At 39.0% G+C, this 20,376-nt stretch overlaps 1 protein-coding gene across 1 annotated transcript in view; it reads right to left on the bottom strand.

The window, feature by feature from the left end:
* The window catches only part of LOC128693048 (core histone macro-H2A.1), a 119,321-nt gene that overhangs the window by 83,614 nt on the left and 15,331 nt on the right, over window positions 1-20,376 (bottom strand). Inside the window, exons 2-4 of the mRNA XM_070092160.1 lie at window positions 16,850-16,956; window positions 7,048-7,209; window positions 1,711-1,834 (exon numbers count right to left, since the gene is read on the bottom strand). Coding sequence (XP_069948261.1) covers window positions 1,711-1,834; window positions 7,048-7,209; window positions 16,850-16,956 — 393 coding nt within the window. The remainder of the gene's footprint in view (window positions 1-1,710; window positions 1,835-7,047; window positions 7,210-16,849; window positions 16,957-20,376) is intronic.

The raw sequence follows: 20,376 nt of genomic DNA, 5'->3' as shown, positions 1-20,376 counted from the left end.
AAAGAGGCCTGTTTCGTCACAATTGAACACTTGTTGTGGTTTTAATTGTTCAGTCTGTATGTACTCCTTGAATTCACTTACGAATTTTGTAGCTGCAATTTTGTCCGAACTGGCAGCCTCACCATGCCTTATCACACTGTGTATGCCACTACAGTCCTTAAATCTCTCAAACCAGCCTTTATTGGCCTTAAATTCACAAATATCAGTACTCGTTGCAGGCGATTTCTTTACGAGATTGTCATGCAACTGCCTAGCCTTTTCACAAATAAGCAACTGCATAAGACTATCTCCTGCCAATTGTTTCTCATTGATCCACACCAACAATAACTTCTCAACATCTTCAAGTACTGGCGATCTCATTTTTGTCGGCATATTTACCCCCTTTGCAACAACAGCTTCCTTGATTTCCTTTTTCTTGGCCACGATGGAAGCTATGTTTGTATGGGTTTCTAATACATCCTGGCCAGTTCGGCCACACGTACGCCACTTTCATATTGTTCAATGATGTTTTTCTTGAATTCAGTTGTATTTCTCCCCTTCTTCACCAAAGGCATGGCACTAGGAGCGGTCTATGGAGCCATGGTAGCTTATTAACTCACTGGTAAACAATGGCACACTAACTGGGAAGGGAGTGTGATGCAGCTCGGGGCCGGGAGTACGTGTCCAGGACGAAAGACTATTTGCGCGTCAAACGACGATTCGCGAGTCAATGTTTTGATGAAAAAAATGTTACGATATCCGGAAATTGCGACTTTTGAGCCTTACGAAATACAAGAGTCCACTGTACTAGATTCAGTGAGAATTAATTGTTTAATACATTCAACATTAGTTATTTGTTAAATCAGTTTTGGGCGAAACACAAAATGATATACACCCCAGAATATTCATCAATGATAACAATATTAAGTGTTAAGTAAAAGGACACAAGTGAATCGAATGCAGCATTTTATTGCAGTAATGTTTCGCTCTCCAGGAGCTTAGTCAAACCATTACTGCTTGACACAGCTCCTGGAGAGTGAATCGTTGCCACAATAAAATGTTGCATTAGTTGCACGTGTCCTTTTACTTAACATTTTTTTTAACATGTCGGCCATCTCCCACTGAGGCAGGATGGCCCAAAAAAGAAACACTTAACATATTGTCCGTAATTCTACCAACATTCATACCAATATCGAATGTGTTCTAAGCTCTCCATCACTAATCCTCCCCTCTGTTTTTGTACAACTTACAATTCACACGAGATGCCTCAGGAACCCTAGAAAACAGAACTCTGCAAAAAAATAGTTATATTCATAGGAGGAGCACTAAAGCTGCATACAACACTTAAGAAAGTGGAAAGCATTCAGAATCTTTTCAAGAAATTGAAGCACAGGTCCAATTCCTTAGATCAACTCCCCCTCTTCCCCCACCAGCATCAAGGAACCTCCAATGAGGGGGTCAGAAAAATCATATCTACAAGTTTAAGTTCTTCAACATGTAGAAATTCAATGATACTAAGTCAGAAACATAAATACAATGGCCAGTTTCTCTCCTAAACATCCTCACTGATTTTCTCTCTCAGATTTACATTTTCTGCTCCTCCTTCATGCCACTGACTCCACTCCTGTAACTCTACACTTTTATTTTGAACTTAACCCTTAGAACACATTCTTGTGCATTTCCCAATGAACCATCTTATAATCTACATGAAAATCTCATGAAACTACTAACCAGATGTAACATTAGAGGCAGAATTTGGAGATTTGGGCAATGACACAGAGTTTGGTATAGTTGTGGTAGTGGTGCTAGTTGCTGTCGCTCCACTAACATTACCATTCATTTTGGTTGTCGTTATCTGATCACGAAAAGGATACACATATTAATGTTAAGATGTAACCGCAGTGTAGAATAGCATTAGGTGAATACTAGAAGTGGTTTAATCAAATAAGGGTGAATAAGGGAGGAATCTAGGTCTGCTCTCACAATGAACATTGTATTACAAATTTATACACGTTAAACCCCTAAATTTGCAAGGGAAAAGTTCCTAAAGATCCGAGAAATCTCAAATCTGCGAATACTACTATATTCTGACAGTACAAATTGCTCTTCAAGATTTGTTCATACAGATATTAAAAGGAATGTCAATAAAGAAGAGATTTTTGGGCATGGGAAACCCAGTGAGCATTTTTTGAATAAAATCATTTGATTGACTGCAATTTAGGTTGTGAACCTAGCCAAAACATAATAGACATAGAGGAAAAAACTTGTATAATAGAAGTTACTTGCTGGAAAAACATTAATTAATTGAAAAATGCAAATTTGGGTGTTCAATGGTAATCTTAAAACCATATGTCTTCCCAATCTTCCTTCATATTTATTCCCCAACTTCTCTCCCTGCAACTTTCCCAATTCCATCCCTCATTCTTCCCCTACCCTCTCTCTCTATTTCCTTCTCTTTCTTCTTAGCCCCTCCATCTTTTGTTTCTATCTGCTGAAGTGTATTGCAGTCGGTAGGTTTTTACCACAAGCATTGAAAGTGCACAAACTATATTTTAGCCCATATTTACTTCAAATTCTAATTCATGATGGTGATATGTCTACTAAGATTCATAATTCATAGTTATACAAACTATGAAGGATAAACTCCCATTTCTATGTTCATTTTAGTCTGAATACAGATTTAAACCTATAGATGCAAAAATTCCTATATTCACTGTGTATATAATGATAGCATATTGAGTGATGGTATAACACACTGACTCTCAGAAGTTTTCTGTGAGCCAAAGCACATATTTCCTTAAGACACTTGGAAAGAAAACTAAACTTTGGAAAAAAAAGATGTATCTCACTAATGTAGTCTACTTGACTCTTGGAGGTGGAAAGGGCAGTACCTGCACTCTGAAGGAGAGATGGGGATATTAGATTATGAGGGTAATCTGAACTGTGATGACAACACATATCTAGCAAGACAGTGAATGAATGAATGATGGTTACAATAATATGTTTCATATTATTTTTTGGTGACTACCTTGATGGGAGATGGCTGATGGGGTAAAAAAATAAAATATAGAATACCCTGTGAAACTACACTTGATTAAAGTGATTTAACATACAACATGCTTAGCATGGACCAGTATGCCTCCCTTCATATTTATAATACAACATAATTTCTTCCTTCTAGGTAGTAGGTTGGTATACAGCAACCACCCAGGGAGGTATTACCGTCCTGCCAAGTGAGTGTAAAACGAAAGCCTGTAATTGTTTTACATGATGGTAGGATTGCTGGTGTCCTTTTTTCTGTCTCATAAACATGCAATATTTCAGGTACGTCTTGCTACTTCTACTTACACTTAGGTCACACTACACATACATGTACAAGCATATATATACACGCCCCTCTGGGTTTTCTGCTATTTTCTTTCTAGTTCTTGTTCTTGTTTATTTCCTTTTATCTCCATGGGGAAGTGGAACAGAATTCTTCATCCGTAAGCCATGCGTGTTGTAAGAGGCGACTAAAGTGCCGGGAGCAAGGGGCTAGTAACCCCTTCTCCTGTATAAATTACTAAATTTAAAAAGAGAAACTTTTGTTTTTCTTTTTGGGCCACCCTGCCTCGGTGGGATACGGCCGGTTTGTTGAAAGAAGAAGAATAATTTCTTCCTGAGATTAATAACCTTCTGCAAAGGTTAAATATAAAGATTTTGCAGTCACATGACTCAAGCAGCTGTCTACCATTTTGTTGGTCAAATACATAATTTCCATTTAATAGTCAATAAATTATAAAGTCAAAACATGACATACAGATGTTATTAGCATACAGACTATGCAATATATCATTAACAGTATTATTTAGTATAGCCATAACTAAGCCTACATATTTGAAACTACAGCCAGTTTAAATGTTCGATTACTTATCCTCCTTATTATGCTTGCTCTAAACAGCAGGAGGTCTGAATGAAATATACTTGTGTATGAAACCAGACACAATTTTTTTTTTTCAACAAGTCGGCCATCTCCCACCGAGGAAGAAAAAAAAATTAAAGTTAAACTTTCGTCAACTTCCTTTCATATAGGCCCCCAGACAAAGTCAATAACTTAGTTAAGCTAGCAGTAAACATAGTGATGAACATAATTTTGGTGTCTCAAACAAAAGTTTCAAAACCATTGTAAGAAAAGATCTAGTACATGAGTTGAAAGTAGAACAGTATAGACAAGAACCAACCAATGTATTGCTTATCAATTTGAAATTTGTATAGTAATATCATGCCCATGGTGTAAGACAGAAGACTACAAATATACTTGTCACTGCTAGACTAAGGCTAGGCAATAAGGATCTCACACAGAGCAGTTTGTATGGAGAGGCCAACAATGTAGAACATAAGGTGTGTGGACAGAGACAGGGGCCATACCCTAGAATAATATATTTTATTATGTCCAAACATCTACTTTAGTGATAAAACATCCGATATTTTGTAATAACTAGCTGAATGAACTGTGGAAATCTGAGTGTTAATCAAACTTGAATTAATAAAATGGAGTCAGGCATTACAGCAGCCAGTGTGTGAGGAATATATATGGCATCAAGAAACAGCATCTGACATCTGTAATAGCAAGGACAAACTTAGAGAATATGATCTTAAGTTTAGTCTCCACAACCATCCACAAGAGAATAATCTAGAAGGATGGTTTTAACAGGAATTTTTTTTTTTTTTTCAGGTAAACTTCAACTACAAGTAAAAAGAATTAGTAGAGCCACTTTCTGATTATGGATTGGTTAACCACATCCTTACAGCACCTCCAGGAAACCAGCAAAAAAATCCTCTTTCATGCTTTAAGGGCATGAGGGCTGAAGGCATGTGCAGTAGCATGGGAGTTACAATCCCCTGATACATTTTTTCACAGAAAAGAAGGGTCAAGTTTTTTTTTTAGTGGTATTCAAGCCACAAGTAGATTTTTCGTTCTTGAAGATATACAATATCCTGTCCTGGCTTATATATTTCCTGTTCTTTATGATATCTTTGAACTTAGGAAGATATTCATTTTCTGGCCTGTAATCTGCTGATTCAATTTCTTCCATGATCTCAACATTGTGCAGGATGTACATACTATCAAACCCTGCCCTACTTGGAGCAAAGAACTGTGCAATACCACCTTCTCACTATAAGAATCAAAAAAAAAATTCTCAATTTTCAACTGGTTCTTTCACATATGATAGGCCTCTTCAATGGGACTCCTTTACTGTATGTCCTCAAGCCACACACAATGAGGGGAGTCTCTATATCCACAATGTTGAGACAAAAAGCTGAAACTACATCAGTACAAACTGGACTACTGCTTACCAGTTTCCCCTAATCTGCTCCTCCTCATTCATAAAGTAGCTCACAGATGATTCATTAATATTAAACTGCCTTATCACCAAGGAATGCAAGTCACCATAAGTGTATTTAACAATCTAACTTTTCAGCCAATTTCATCAAGCTCCAAATTCTCAAGGGTCCAGACTCATTCCTCATTATTCTTGCACACAGCAGATATGACAGCTAAGTAATATTCATAAACAGCAAAATAAAGGAGGGTAGTCATGTGGATGAGAATGAGATGGATAGTCTTATTTGCAACAGAAAAAGTTCTAAACACTGAAGAGTCAGTGAAATTACAGTGCTCTTATGCAAACAGCTGACAGACAATAAAACAATGCATTTCTAATGTCTTTGGGTTTGGCTAAATTATCCATATTTCATATCTTAGTAAGGATAATACACCTTTATCAAATTTTCACTTGAACAACTGTATAGCACACAAAAAAATGTCTGTGCATGTATTACCAAGAAATTCATCATTACCTGGAGAGGGTTTCAGGGGTCAACGCCCCCGCGGCTCAGTCCAAGACCAGGCTTCGTGATGGATCAGGGTCTGATCAACCAGGCTGTTACTGCTGGCCGCACGCAATCTGACGTACGAACCACAGCCTGGTTGGCCAGGTACTGACTAAGTTCCTGTCCAGTGCCTTCTTGACAACAGCCAGAGGTCTACTGGTAATCCCCCTTATGTATGCTGGGAGGCAATTGAACAGTCTTGGGCCCCGGACACTTACTGTGTTCTCTTTTATCTTTTATCTGCTTTTCATTGGGGGTATATTGCATCTCCTGCCAAGTCTTTTGCCTTCATAGAGTGATTTTTGTGTGCAAGTTTGAATGAATGTAAAAATAAACCCTCAATATAAATGACTACTAAGGTAGCAAGTGGTGTCCAATAATGACGATGGAAGTGGAGAGAGAAAAGATAGTTTTTTTCATAATAGTAACAATAATGATTCTTTCTGTGACAATGAACATAGCCCAGCATTTCTGAATCAACTGACTTAAGAGGATTTTGTTCCATTACATATAAGTCCACTACATGAGGGTTTATTGTATCTTATGTAAACAAAATTCAAACTAGCAGTGCAGCAGTCCTGGGAATACTAGCCTTTGTTTTAACTATTACACTACAGAGGACCACAGAGAATCCTAGCCAGGAACTGATGTTACCTGGACAGGCTGGTGAAAGTCTCAACTGCAATTCCATTTACAAGATTTTACAGAAAGCCCTTGATCTGGCTAGCAGCTTGTATGAGCTCTAACTCTTGTCCATCAATGTTAATATCACTGTATTGTACAGTACTGAGAAAGACAAGTAAAAAGAATGTAAACAATTTTAAGACTATTAGGACTGTTTCAAACAGGGGAGTTGTTTCAACACAAACTAATGTGGGATGACTGGGGCTACACAATGACACAGTACAATGATTTCACAAAATACCACAAGGCTTGCAGGCTCTTCTCTAACTAGAGATTGCAATGCATGACAAAAGATGTATCAAATAAGGTGGTCTGAATTTACTAAAACTGATGAAAAATTATCATTTTGTGAGAGGCAAATTCATTCAATGTGTAGTCTCTGTACTCTTGTATTGTTTACACTGACTTGATAAAGCTCAGGAAAGCAAAACACAGCTAAGCTGTCTCATTAGTTAGTTTCTTGTAATTTTACAAAGAAAAAAAAATTACCTAAGAGCACAACAAAAGTACCTTTTTGTGTGCAGGTGGCTTGGTAGCAATAGGCTTTTTGTACGGTACAGAAACAGGCGTGTTGCCCCCCGTAACAAACTTGCCACCTTTCTTCTTTGCAAGCAGCTCCGGGTGAATCTTGGGCAGAACTCCTCCTGAAGCAATGGTGACATTTCGTAGCAGCTGTCACAAAAATATAGATAAATAGCAAACACAAAAGGAGAAACAGCACATTTTTAACCACTACAGTCATCCCAACAAATTTGTGTCAGGTTATTTATTATATTTCTTTTAGTCAGGGGAAGCAATAAACCCATAGGGGTGATATAGTGGCTGGGAAATGAAAGGCAATCATATTTGGTCTATGGAAATGGAGAATAAGTCAAACACCTTGGATCAAGAGCCTCTCAAGGACCTTCAAGGGGTTATATTCCTAGAGGTCCCACAAAATTTACAACTGCAAATAATGAAAAATTTTCCACATAATAAATTGTTAGGGCCTTAAGTTTATTTTGTGTTTTAGAGACCATATCTCAGAAAAAGGCAACAGCAAATAAGAGAGGTGAAAGTTTATAAACTAAGGGAGGGGGAAGTTAGGGTGAGATATAAGCAACCATTGGCAGAAAGGTGGGCTAGTGCGTGTATGGGCTGTAGGAGGGAAAGGGGGGAGGTTGAAGAGGGAAGGAATAGTTCTAAAAATGCAGTGTTAGAATGTGGGGCAGAAGTCTGTGGTAATAGGAGTGTGGGTGCAGGAGAAAAGAGGAGTGATTGGTGAAACGATGAGGTATAGGGTGCGATAAAAGAGAAAAAGACTGCTTATGAGAGGTTTTTACAAAGCAGAAGTGATAAAAGAAGGGCAGAGTATATGGAGAGTAAAAGAAAGGTGAAGAGAGTGGTGAGAGAGTGCTAAAGGAGAGCAAATGATAGAGTGGGGGAGGCACTGTCAACAAATTTTGCTGAGAATAAGAAAAAATTTTGAAGCAAGATACAGGTTAAGAAAGCCTAGGGAATGAATGGGTCTGTCAGTTAAAAACAGAGTAGGGGAGTTAGTAGATGGGGAACTGGAGGTATTGGGTAGATGGTGGGAATATTTTGAGGCCCTTTTAACCCTTTCAGGGTTTCGGCTGTACTAGTACGGCTTACGTGCCAGTGTCCATGACGTACTAGTATGCATAAATTCTAGCGCTTTCAAATCTAGTGAGAGAAAGCTGGTAGGCCTACATATGAAAGAATGGGTCTATGTGGTCAGTGTGTGCAGTACAAAAAAATCCTGCAGCACACAGTGTGTAATGAGTAAAAAAAAACTTTGACAGTGTTTTTGGATTAAAACAGCGACTTTGCACTATATTTTCGTATGGTATTTATTGTTGTATTCCAGTTTTCCTGGTCTCATTGTATAGAATGGAAGACATATTACAGAAATTGAGATTATTTTGACTGGTTTTACAATGAAAAGTACCCTGAAATTGAGCTCAAAACAGCAGAAATGTTCGATTTTTACCAAAGTTCAAAAGTAAACAAATCATGCCAAGCATCCAATACATGTCAACTGGTGAGTCTAATATTCTTTCACAAGTACGCCGATATTATTTATACCATTTCAATACTAATGCAGTAGTCTGCATAACAATAAATCTTATTTTTTTGAGAGAATAAAAATTCAAAGCGGAAAGCAAAAGAAATGTAAGAGGGGCCTGGGGACGTGACTAATGAACAGAGGAAATGTTATTTTAGTGCCAGGAATGTCTTTGTTGTTTATTCTGGACCCTATTTGGAAATTGGCATCATTTGAAATTTGTGTGAAATTGGCAAAATTGATAAATTCTGACCACTGTATTGGATAGTTGAAATTGGTAAATTAGTGGTTTCGTGTACTCATTCGATAGAAAAAATGGAGTTCTAGCGAAATAGTTATGATTTTTGTCGACTAGTACATTGGAATTAGCCGAAAATAGGGCTAAAAATGGGCAAAATTGCTGATGCATAAACATCGTCGAGTCCGCTAATTTCACGAGAGCATAATTCCGTAAGTTTTCAATCAAATTTCATACTTTTGGTATCATTATGATCAGGAAAAGATTCTGTGTCTTTTCATAAGAAAAAAATAATTTTTTTTTTTTAAATTTGGGGGACCCTGAGAGCAAGTCTCTGAGAGGGCCTGTGGACCCTGAAAGGGTTAAATGTTGATGAAGAAAAGGAGGCAGTAATTTCATGCAGTGGTCAGGGAGGTACAACATCTTTGAGGAGTGAAGAAGAGCAGGATGTCACTGAGTGAGGTGGAGGTGCTCGAGGCATTACGTAGAATGAAAGGTGGTAAAGCACCTGGAACTGATGGGAGCATGACAGAAATGTTAAAAGCAGGAGGGGATATAGTGTAAGAGTGGTTGGTAGTTTTGTTTAATAAATGTATGAAAGAGTCAAAGGTACCTAGGGATTGGCAGAGAGCATGTATAGTTCCATTATATAAAGGGAAGGGGGACAAAATTAGAGATAAGACAGAGAGCAGGAATGCAGATGAAAAGGAGGCTTTAGAATGGGTAGGGGATGTGTAGATCAAGCATATATGTGAACAGTTTTTAAATAAAGGTAGGGAAGTTTTCATTGCATTTATGGATTTAGAAAAGGCATATAATAGAGCAGATAGGGGAGCTATGTGGCAGATGTTGCAAGTGTATGGAATGGGTAGTAGGTTACTAAATGCTGTATAGAGTTTTTATGAGGACACTGAGGCTCAGGATAGGGTGTGTAGGAGAGAGGGAGAATACTTCCCAGTAAAAGTAGGTCTTAGACAGGGATGTGTAATGTCACCATGGTTGTTTAACATATTTATAGATGGAATTGTAAAAGAAGTAAATGCTAGGGTGTTGGGGAGAGGGGTGGGCTTAAATTATGGGGAATCAAATACAAAATGGGAGTTGACACAGTTACTTTTTGCTGATGATACTGTGCTTTTGGGAGATTCTAAAGAAAAGTTGCAAAGGTTAGTGGATGAGTTTAGGAGGGTGTACAAAGGTAGAAAGCTAAAAGTAAACATAGATAAGAGTAAGGTGATGAGCGTATCAAATGATTTAGATAAAGAAAAATTGGATATCACATTAGAGGGAGGGAGTATGGAAGAAGTGAATGTGTTCAGATATTTAGGAGATGACTTGTCAGCAGATGGGTTAACCATAGAATTGATGCAGGAAAAAAGGCGAGTGGTGCGTTGAGGTATCTGTGGAGACAAAAAAAGCGTTATAGAGGCAAAGAAGGGTGTGAAACGTGGGTTTTAACTGCTGCAACGAGGAGGCTGGAGGCAGAAGAGATGTCGTGTCTAAGGGCAATGTGTGGTGTAAATGCTATGCAGAGAATTTGTAGTGTGGAAATTAGGAGGAGGTGTGGAGTTACTAAAAGTATTAGTCAGAAGGCTGAAGAGGGTTTGTTGAGGTGGTTTGGACATTGAGAGAGAATGGAACAAAGTAGAATGACTTGGAGAGTGTATAAATCTGTAAGGAAAGGAAGGTGGGGCAGGGGTAACCCTCAAAAAGGTTGGAGGGAAGGAGTAAAGAAGGTTTTGTGGGGGAGGGGCTTAGACTTCCAGAGTGTATGTGAGCATGTCAGATACGAGTGAATGGAGACGAATGGTTTTTGGGACTTGCCAAGCTGTTGGATTGTGAGCAGGGTAATATTTTGTGAAGGGATTCAGGAAAATTGGTTAGCCGGACCCGAGTCCAGGAAATGGGATATACAATGCCTGCACTTTCGAGGAGGGATTTGGGATACTGGCAGTTTGGATGGACATCTAAACTGTTGTATCTGAGCACCTCTGCAAAGACAGTGATTATGTACAAGTGATGGTGAGTGTTGAATGATGATCAAAGTTTTTTCTTTCTTTTTGGGTCATTCTGCCTCAGTGGGAAATGGCTGACATGGTAAAAAAAAAAAAAAAACTTTGCAGTGGAGGAGGGGGAGGGGCTGTTCTAGGAAAGGATGGAGGGAGGGAGTAAATGAGGTTTTGTGTACAAGGGGCTTGGACATGCAGTAAGCATGTGTGAGCATGTTAGATAGGAGTGAATGGAGATGAATGGTTTTTGGGACCTGACGAGCTGTCGGGGTGTGAGCAGGGAAATATTTTTTTAAAGGGATTCAGGGAAACAGGTTACCTGGAGGTGAGAAATATAATGCCTGCACTCTAAAAGAGGGGTTTGGAATATTGGCTGTTTGGAGTGACATCTAAACTGTCGTATCTGAGCGCCTCTGCAAAGACAGTGATTATGTGTGAATGATGATGAAAGTGTTTCTTTTTTGGGCCACCCTGCCTCAGTGGAGACGGCCGACGTTTGAGAAAAAAAAATCTCTTTTTATATTTTTATTTTATTATCACACTGGCCGATTCCCACCAAGGCAGGGTGGCCCAAAAAAGAAAAACTTTCACCATCATTCACTCCATCACTGTCTTGCCAGAAGGGTGCTTTACACTACAGTTTTTAAACTGCAACATTAACATCCCTCCTTCAGAGTGCAGGCACTGTACTTCCCATCTCCAGGACTCAAGTCCGGCCTGCCGGTTTCCCTGAACCCCTTCATAAATGTTACCTTGCTCACACTCCAACAGCACGTCAAGTATTAAAAACCATTTGTCTCCATTCACTCCTATCAAACACGCTCACGCATGCCTGCTGGAAGTCCAAGCCCCTCGCACACAAAACCTCCTTTACCCCCTCCCTCCAGCCTTTCCTAGGCCGACCCCTACCCCGCCTTCCTTCCACTACAGACTGATACACTCTTGAAGTTATTCTGTTTTGCTCCATTCTCTCCACATGTCTTATCTGGTTAATATCAACATTCATGAAAAAAGTGCTAGAACAGATGTGTGCACGAGAAATCCAATAAGCACAATTAAACAAAATCTTATGGTTAGTTCTCAGTTAGGTGAACAATGTGTACCACCAGAAACCACTTGGATAAATAAATAACAAAAAGGCACAATACCGTGACTGGAACGATACACAAATAACCCGCACATAAAAGACAGAAGCTTACGACGACGTTTCGGTCCGACTTGGACCATTTGTGAACCACTTGGATAATCAGATCTATTCCCAGATTGCTTATCAGGAAAAATGTTGGTTAAAAAACCCACAAATAAGGAAGCTCGCAAATTTATAAGGGCTAACGTAATGTATATAAAAGTAATGTACAAACAACATTCAGTTTGTATAAAATGTCCTGTAATCATGTCTAGAGGGAATCACCGCAGTATTTCAGTTCAATTAACACATTTTAAACACAGAAAGAGGTTTGCTAATAGGTAATATTGTACATATTTTACGAAAAGGAGGATAAATAAAAACAGATATGATACAGGGTGTAACGACAATAGTTTGTTGGACTATGTGTAAGGGTATAAAGGTTGATGGGTAGACTTCTGGGTGTGCATGTTTATAGAGGGGCAACAGACATATCAGATCATTATTTAGTTGTAGCTACAGTGAGGACAAGAGCCAGATGGGGTACAAAGAGAATGGCAACAGGAGGTAGTTAGGATAAGATACAAACAAATATTGGGAGAAAGATGGGCTTGTGAGAGTATATGTAATGAGGAGGTTGAAGAGGTATAGGGTAGATTTAATAATGCACTGTCAGACTGTGCTGTGAAAGTTTGTGAATTTAAAAGGGTGGGTGTAGGAGGGAAGAGGAGTGATTGGGTGGAATGAATTAGCATATGAGAGGTTTTTAACAAAGCAGAAGTGTGATATATAAGAAGGGTGGAGTATATAGTGGTTAGGGAGTGCAAAAGGAGAGCAAATGAGAGTGGGTGAGGTTCTGACAACAAATTTTACTGAGAGTAAGAAAGTATTCGAGATTAATAGATTGAGAAAGCCAAGGGAACGAATGGATTTGACAGTTATAAACAGAAGACGGGAGTTATAGGTGGGGAGTTACAGGTACCGGGAAGATGGCAGGGATATTTTGAGCTTTAACAGCTCAAAATGCTGATAAAGAAAGGGAGGCAGTGATTTCATGCATTGGCCAGGGAGGTATAATATCTTTTAGGAGTGAGGAAGAGCCAGATGCAAGTGTGGGGGAGGTATGTGAGGCTGTGGATAAAATGAAAGAGAATAAAGCAGCTGGGATTGATGGGGTCAAGACAGAAATGTTAAAAGCAGGTGAGGATATAGTTTTGGAGCAGATGATACTTTTGTTCAATTAATGTATGAAAAAGGGAAAGGTACCTAGGGACTGGTAGTGTGTGCATAGCTCCTTTGTTTGAAGGAAGGGGGAGGGACAAAAAAAGAGTGTAAAAATTTTAGGTGAGTAACCTGTTGAGTGTACCAGGTAAAGTGTATGGCAGAGTTATTAATGAAAGAATTAAGGGTAAGACAGAGAGCACTAATCACAGATGAACAAGGGGGCCTCAGGAAGGGCAGGGGATGTGTAGACCAAGTGTTTACAATGAAACATTTAAGTGAATAATATTTAGATAAAGGTAAAGTTTTCATTCCATTCACGGATTTAGAAAGGGCATATGATAATGTGGATGGAGAAGCAATGTGGCAGATGTGTCAGCATAGTTGCTGATCCCCTACATGTGTTGTATAGCTTATCTAAGTATAACAGTTAGTACCATCCATATGTTTCACATACACGACCCCTTTGCTACGCTCAGTGACTAGCATGTGTGACGTCACGTGACGCTGTTGTGAGCCCTTCGCGCCTGGGATCCCTCTCAGTTCCCACATAGGTCTACGCCAGGCAAGACACAGCAGGTTGGGCTCTTGCAGGTTGGGCTCTCCTCCCCCTTCATACTCCACTAATATAAGTGTTACCATCCAACAAGTGTGTTTTACTCCAACCATCATATCTCCTATGAACCCCCACTACAGATGTTGCAAGTGTATGGAATAGGTGGAAGGTGGCTGACAGCAGCGGAGAGTTTTTACGACATAGTGAGGCTCAGGTTAGGGTATGTAGGAAACAATGTAGGCCTTAAACAGGGATGTGTGACGTGAACATGGTTGTTTAACATACTTATAGATGGGGTTGTAAAAGAAGTGAATGCAGGGTGTTGAGGAAAAGTGAGGGATTAACACTTTGAGGGTTCGTCCCGTAGTTCTACAACTTTGAAGCCAGGGTCCAAGCCATAGTTGTACGCCATGAGCTCAGTTCACTCAGGTAAGCTGTGAGTGGTAAATCTGGGCCTAGATATGAGAGAATGCATCTATGTGGTAAGTGTGCACCATATAAAACAAATCCTGCAGCATGCAGTGCATAATGGGAGAAAAAACAGACTGTGTTTTGGGATTAAAACAGCAACTTTGAGGTGTATTTTCGTATGGTTTTATGGTTATATTTGCGATTTCTTGGTCTCATTCGATAGAATGGAAGATATATTACAGAAATAGAGATGATTTTGATTGGTGTAAGTAATCAAAATAGCTTGAAATTGAGCTCAAAGTAGCTGTAATGTTTATTTTTTGTCGATGTTTAAGGGTAAACAAATTACATCACACGTCCAATACACATCAGCTGGTGGGTCTAATATGCATTCACGAATGCACTAACATTATTTATACAATTATTACAATATTGCATAACAGTAAATTTTTTATTTTTATGGTGTGAATAAAAATTCATTATGTAAATAAAAAATCAAAGTGGACTTCACTTGTAAAGCCTGGAAACATAACTAATAAACAGAGGAAATGTGCCAGGAATGCCTGCACTGTTTATTCTGGACCTTATTTTGAAATTGGAATATTTTGAACTTTTTGTGAAATTGGTCAAATTACAGATTTCTGATCACTTTATTGGGTAGTTGAAATAGTTGATTGGGCAATTTCTTGTGCTCAATTGATAAAATAGTAGTAATACTAGCGAAATAACTTAGAATTTGGTCAACTGGAATAATGTAATTGGCCTAAAATGGGAGTCAAAGTGGGCAAAATCACTGATGTACAAATATCGCTGATGCAGCAAAATTTTCCATCAAATTTCATACTTTTTGTTTTATTACCTTCAGAAAAAGATTCTCTACCATTTCATAAGAAAAAATAATTTTTTTTTTTTTTTAAATTCTTGGACCCTGTGGACAAATTTCAAATCTGGGGTCTGGACCCTGAAAGGTTTAAAATGTGTGTAATCTAATACAAAATGAGAGTTATCACAGTTGCTGTTTGCCAATGACAATCTTTTGGAAGATTCTGAAGAGAAGTTGCAAAGGTTGGTGGATGAATTTGGGAGAGGTATGTAAAACAAGGAAATGAAAAATAAACATAGGGAAGAGCAAGGTGATAAAAAAAGGGTCACAAACAATTTCGATAAAGATTGGATATCAGATTGTAAGGGAGTATAGAGGAAGTGAATGTGTTCAGATATTTGGAAGTGGACTTATCAGTGGATGGGTCTATGAAAGCTGAGATGAACCATAGAACTGATGAGGGAAAAAAGGTGGGTGGAACAATGAGGAATCTGTGGAAACAAAGAACATTATCCATGGAGGCAAAAACAGAAATGTATGAGAGTATAGTTGTAACAACACTCGTATATAAGTGTGGAGCATGGGTTGTGAATGTGGCAGTGAGGGGGCGGCAGCGGCTGAAGGCAATGATGTCATGTCTGAAAGCAATGTGTGGTGTGAATATTATGCAGAGAATTCGTAGCTTGGAGATTAGGAGGTGCAGGGTTGCTAACAGTATTATCCAGAGGGCTGAGGAGGGGTTGTTAAAGTGGTTTGGGCATTTAGAGGATGGAACAAAACAGTATGACTTGGAGGGTGTATAAATCTGAAGTGGAGGGAAGGAGGTGTAGGGGTCACCCTAGGAAAGGTTGGAAAGAGGGGACTAAAGAGGTTTTGTGTGCAAGGGGCTTGGATATTCAGCAGGCATGTGTGAGCATGTTAGATAGGAGCGAGCAGAGGCAAATGGTTTCTGGGACTTGACAAGTTGTTGGAGTATGAAGGGATTCAGGAAAACCAGTTAGCTGGACTTAAATCTTGGAGCTACAGAGTACAGTGCCTGAACTCTGAAGGAGAGGTGGGGGTATTTTCAGCTCACTTTATCACTTTCTTGCCAGAGGCAAGAAAGTGATAAAGTGAATGATGGTGAAAATGTTATTTCTTTTTTGGGTCATCCCACCTTGGTGGGAGATAGCCAGCATGTTAAAAAAAAATATTGTCTGCTGAAGAAAGATTAATATTTTCTGCCACTCTTTCCTTTGAAAATGTTCCATGGCCTATGATAACATCACCTGGTCAGTCAAGTTAATCAGTACTGCATCTGGCCAGGAATGGATGGTGTCCATAATGACAGATTAGCCTTCACTAGATGGGAATCAGCAAGCCACAGAATGATATTCCTTGATAGAGTAATGAAATATATGAAAAAACATAAACTAAACCATGTAGATCATACAGTGCCTGGAGAATGGGAGGTAATCAAGTTAGGCTCCAGGTAGGGAAAAATAGCTTCAATTCATAGATTAAGAGACCTCCATCATCATCAAATTTTTCCTCCTCGATGAAGGGTGCCAGGCTAACAAGATGAACTGGTCATGAGAGAGAAATGAAGACAAGAGTAGGCAAACAACAATAAGAATGTGGTGAGGTCTCAAAAAATGCACTCAAGAGTGAAGAACAAGAATTCATGAGAATATATTTTTACTTTATTTGGGTGGATGTACTACACTCATATGAGTGAGTTTTGTTACACAGTCACTCTCAAGGTAAATTTAAACAGAAAATAAAAATACCTTATTATATATAAAGATGTGAATAGATACATTCATTTTCAATAATGATCCATCACTTATTATGAAAATGATTCAAAATCAAACCTCACATTACCTGATGTAGTTCTTCATCATTAGCAATGGCAAGGAGAATGTGTCTTGGTGTGATACGTGATTTCTTGTTGTCCCGAGCAGCATTTCCTGCCAACTCCAAAACTTCAGCTGAAATTCATAAGAAAAGACATTTAACTAAATGTCATAGAAGAATTAACAGAATTTTTTTTTAATTATAATAATGGTCACCTTGATTTGCTGGGAGACAGCCAGCATATTTGTGTATAATAATGGTCACTGTAAAAAAAAAAAAGTAATGAAAGTCTGATAAGCTTTTATAATATTGTGAGGTACTGTACTGTAGTGCAATAATAAAAGACAATAAATATTGGAATTCCTTCATACCATAAAAATATGGAAAGTGAATGGAAGTAAGCCAAGGGTGAGAAACAGAATTAACCCTTTCAGGGTCCATGCCATAGATCTACGGCTTTACGTTGAGGGTCCAAACCGTAGATCTACGCCATGAGCTCAGCTCACTCTGATAAGATGTACGCGGTACATTTGGGCCTAGATATGAGAGAACACATCTATGTGGTATGTGCGCACCACATAAAACAAATCCTGCAGCACACAGTGTATAATGAGAGAAAAAAAAACGAGACCATGATTTTCGATTAAAGCAGCGACTTTACAGTTTTTTTCGTATATTTTTTATAGTTGTACAGTGGTCCCTCGCTTTTTGTAGTTCTCAGGAATCATAGATTTCACAAATCATAGGGATATTTTTGTATAAACATGGGCTCGCTTTTCATAGGTTGACTCGCGAGTAGTAGTTCGTCTGGGATGCGTACGCACGGTGTAAGCCGGGGCGGCAGCCAGTTTGGTATTGTTTACAAGTGAGCGAAGGTCCCCTCACGTGCTCCAGCGAAATATTTCATAATATTCTATTTATTTTAGTGCTTGCAAGTACTAAATAAGCTACCATGGCTCCAAAGAAAGCTCCTAGTGCCAAGCCTGTGGTAAAGAAGGTGAGAAATACGATTGAATTTAAGAAAAACATCATTGAACAATATGAAAGTGGTACAAGTGCCGCCGAACTGGCCAGGATGTATATGAAACCCTACACAACCATATGTTCCATAGTGGCCAAGAAAAAGGAAATCAAGGATGCTGTTGTTGCAAAGGGGGTAACTATGCTGACAAAAATGAGATCACCAGTACTCGAAGAGGTTGAGAAGTTATTATTGGTGTGGATAAATGAGAAACAATTAGCAGGAGATACTCTTATGACTTCGATTATTTGTGAAAAGGCTAGGCAGTTGCACAACGATTTGGTAAAGAAATGCCTGAAAATAGTGGTGATGTGAGTGAATTTAAGGCCAGCAAAGGTTAGTTTGAGAGATTTAAGAACTGTACTAGCATACACAGTGTGGCAAGGCATGGTGAGGCTGCCAGTTTGGACCACAAGGCGGCTGAAAAATACGTGCATGAATTCAAGGAGTACATAGAGGCTGAAGGACTGAAACCTGAACAAGTGTTCAATTGTGACAAAACAGGCCTCTTTTGGAAGAAAATGCCAAAGAGGACCTTCATTACACAGGAGGAAAAGGCAATGCCAGGACACAAGCCTATGAAAGACAGGCTGATGCTAATGTTCTGTGCTAATGCTAGTGGGGATTTCAAAGTGAAGCCATTACTAGTGTACCATTCTGAAAATCCCAGTGTGTTCAGGAAAAACAATGTTATGAAGAGTAAATTGTGTGTTTTGGAAATCTAATAGTAAGGCATGGGTCACGAGGGAAATTTCTGTCGAGTGGTTCAATGAAGTGTTTGGCCCTAGTGTGAAGGAGTATCTCCTGGAAAAGAAATTGGATCTCAAGTGCCTGCTAGTAATGGACAATGCACCTGCTCATCCTCCAAACTTGGATGACCTAATTTTCGAGGAGTTTGGGTTCATCACAGTAAAGTTCTTGCCCCCGAATACCACTCCTCTCCTCCAGCCCATGGACCAGCAGGTCATTACAAACTTTAAAAAACTCTACACCAAAGCAATGTTTCTTGACTGTGACCACAGACACTCACTTGACCCTAAGGGAATTTTGGAGAGAACACTTCAGCATCCTCCATTGCATAACCCTTATAGGTATGGCTTGGGAGGGAGTGACTACCAGGACTTTGAACTCTGCCTGGAGAAAATTGTGTCGACAAGAGGGATTTTGAAGGGTTTGGGACTGACCCTGATGAGCCTATGTCTGTTGTTAAATCAATTGTGGCACTGGGGAGTTCCATGGGGTTGGATGTGAGTTTGGAGGATGTGGAAGAATTGGTGGAAGACCACAATGAAGAGCTCACCACTGAGGAGCTGCAAGAGCTTCAGCAGGAACAGCAACAGATCGCAGCTCAGAATCTTGCTGCAGAGGAGGAGGAGGAAGAGAGATGGAAGAAGGTGCCTTCTTCAGAAATTAGAGAGATTTTTACTATGTGGGGTAAGATGGAAAGCTTTATGGAGAAACATCACCCTGACAAGGTTGTTGCAAGCCATGTTGGCAACATGTACAGTGACAAAGTCTTGGGCCATTTTAGGGAAGTGTTAAAGAGACGCCAGAAACAGAGCTCTCTCCAGTTATTTTGCGAGACAGGACTCCAGTGACTCTCAAGGTGGTCCTAGTGGCATTAAGAAACAGAGAAAAGAAGCAACGCCAGAAAAGCAAATGGTACCTGAGGTGTTGATGGAAGGGGATTCCCCTTCCAAACTATAAACAATCCAATCTCTCTCCTCCTCCAGTCGCCCATACACTAAGAAGAATCTCCAATAAAGGTAAGTGTTATGCTGTTAATGTTTCATTCATCATTTCCCATTGTATTGTTTATGTACTACATGTATATTTCATGTAAAAATTTTTTTTGTTTTAATACTTCTGGGTGTCAGGAACGGATTAATTGTATTTACATTATTTCTTATGGGGAAAATTGATTCGCAAATCGTAGATTTCGTTAATAGTAGCAACTCCAGGAACGGATTAACTACGAAAAACGAGGGACCACTGTATTTGCGATGTCTTGGTCTCATTTGATAGAATGGTATATATATTACAGAAATGGAGATGATTTTTGATTGGTTTTAGTACTGGAAATGGTTTGAAACTAAGCTCAAAGTAGCGGAAATGTTAAATTTTTGCCGATGTTCAAGAGTAAACAAACGACCTCACACGTCTAATATGCCAGCTGGTCAGTCTAATATGCATTCACAAATGTGGTGATGATATTTATACAATTATTACAATATTGCATAACAGTAAATCTTCTATTTTTTGGTTTGAATAAAAATTCATTATGTGAATAAAAAATCAAAATGGAATTCATTTGTAAAGCCTGAAAACATAACTAATGAACAGAGGAAATGTTAGTTTAGTGCCAGGAATGCCTGCATCGTTTATTCTGGACCCTATTTTGAAATTGGAATATTTTGAACTCTATGTTAAATTGGCCAAATTACCAATTTCCAATCACTTTATTTTGTAGTTGAAACAGCTGACTGGGCAATTTCTTGTGCTCAGTCGATAGAACAGAAGTAATACTAGTGAA

This window comes from Cherax quadricarinatus, chromosome 38, assembly GCF_038502225.1.
Source record: "Cherax quadricarinatus isolate ZL_2023a chromosome 38, ASM3850222v1, whole genome shotgun sequence".
In the NCBI taxonomy this organism is placed as follows: domain Eukaryota; kingdom Metazoa; phylum Arthropoda; class Malacostraca; order Decapoda; family Parastacidae; genus Cherax; species Cherax quadricarinatus.
Note: the sequence above shows the minus strand (reverse complement) of the source record. Positions and strands in the feature narration are given on the sequence as shown.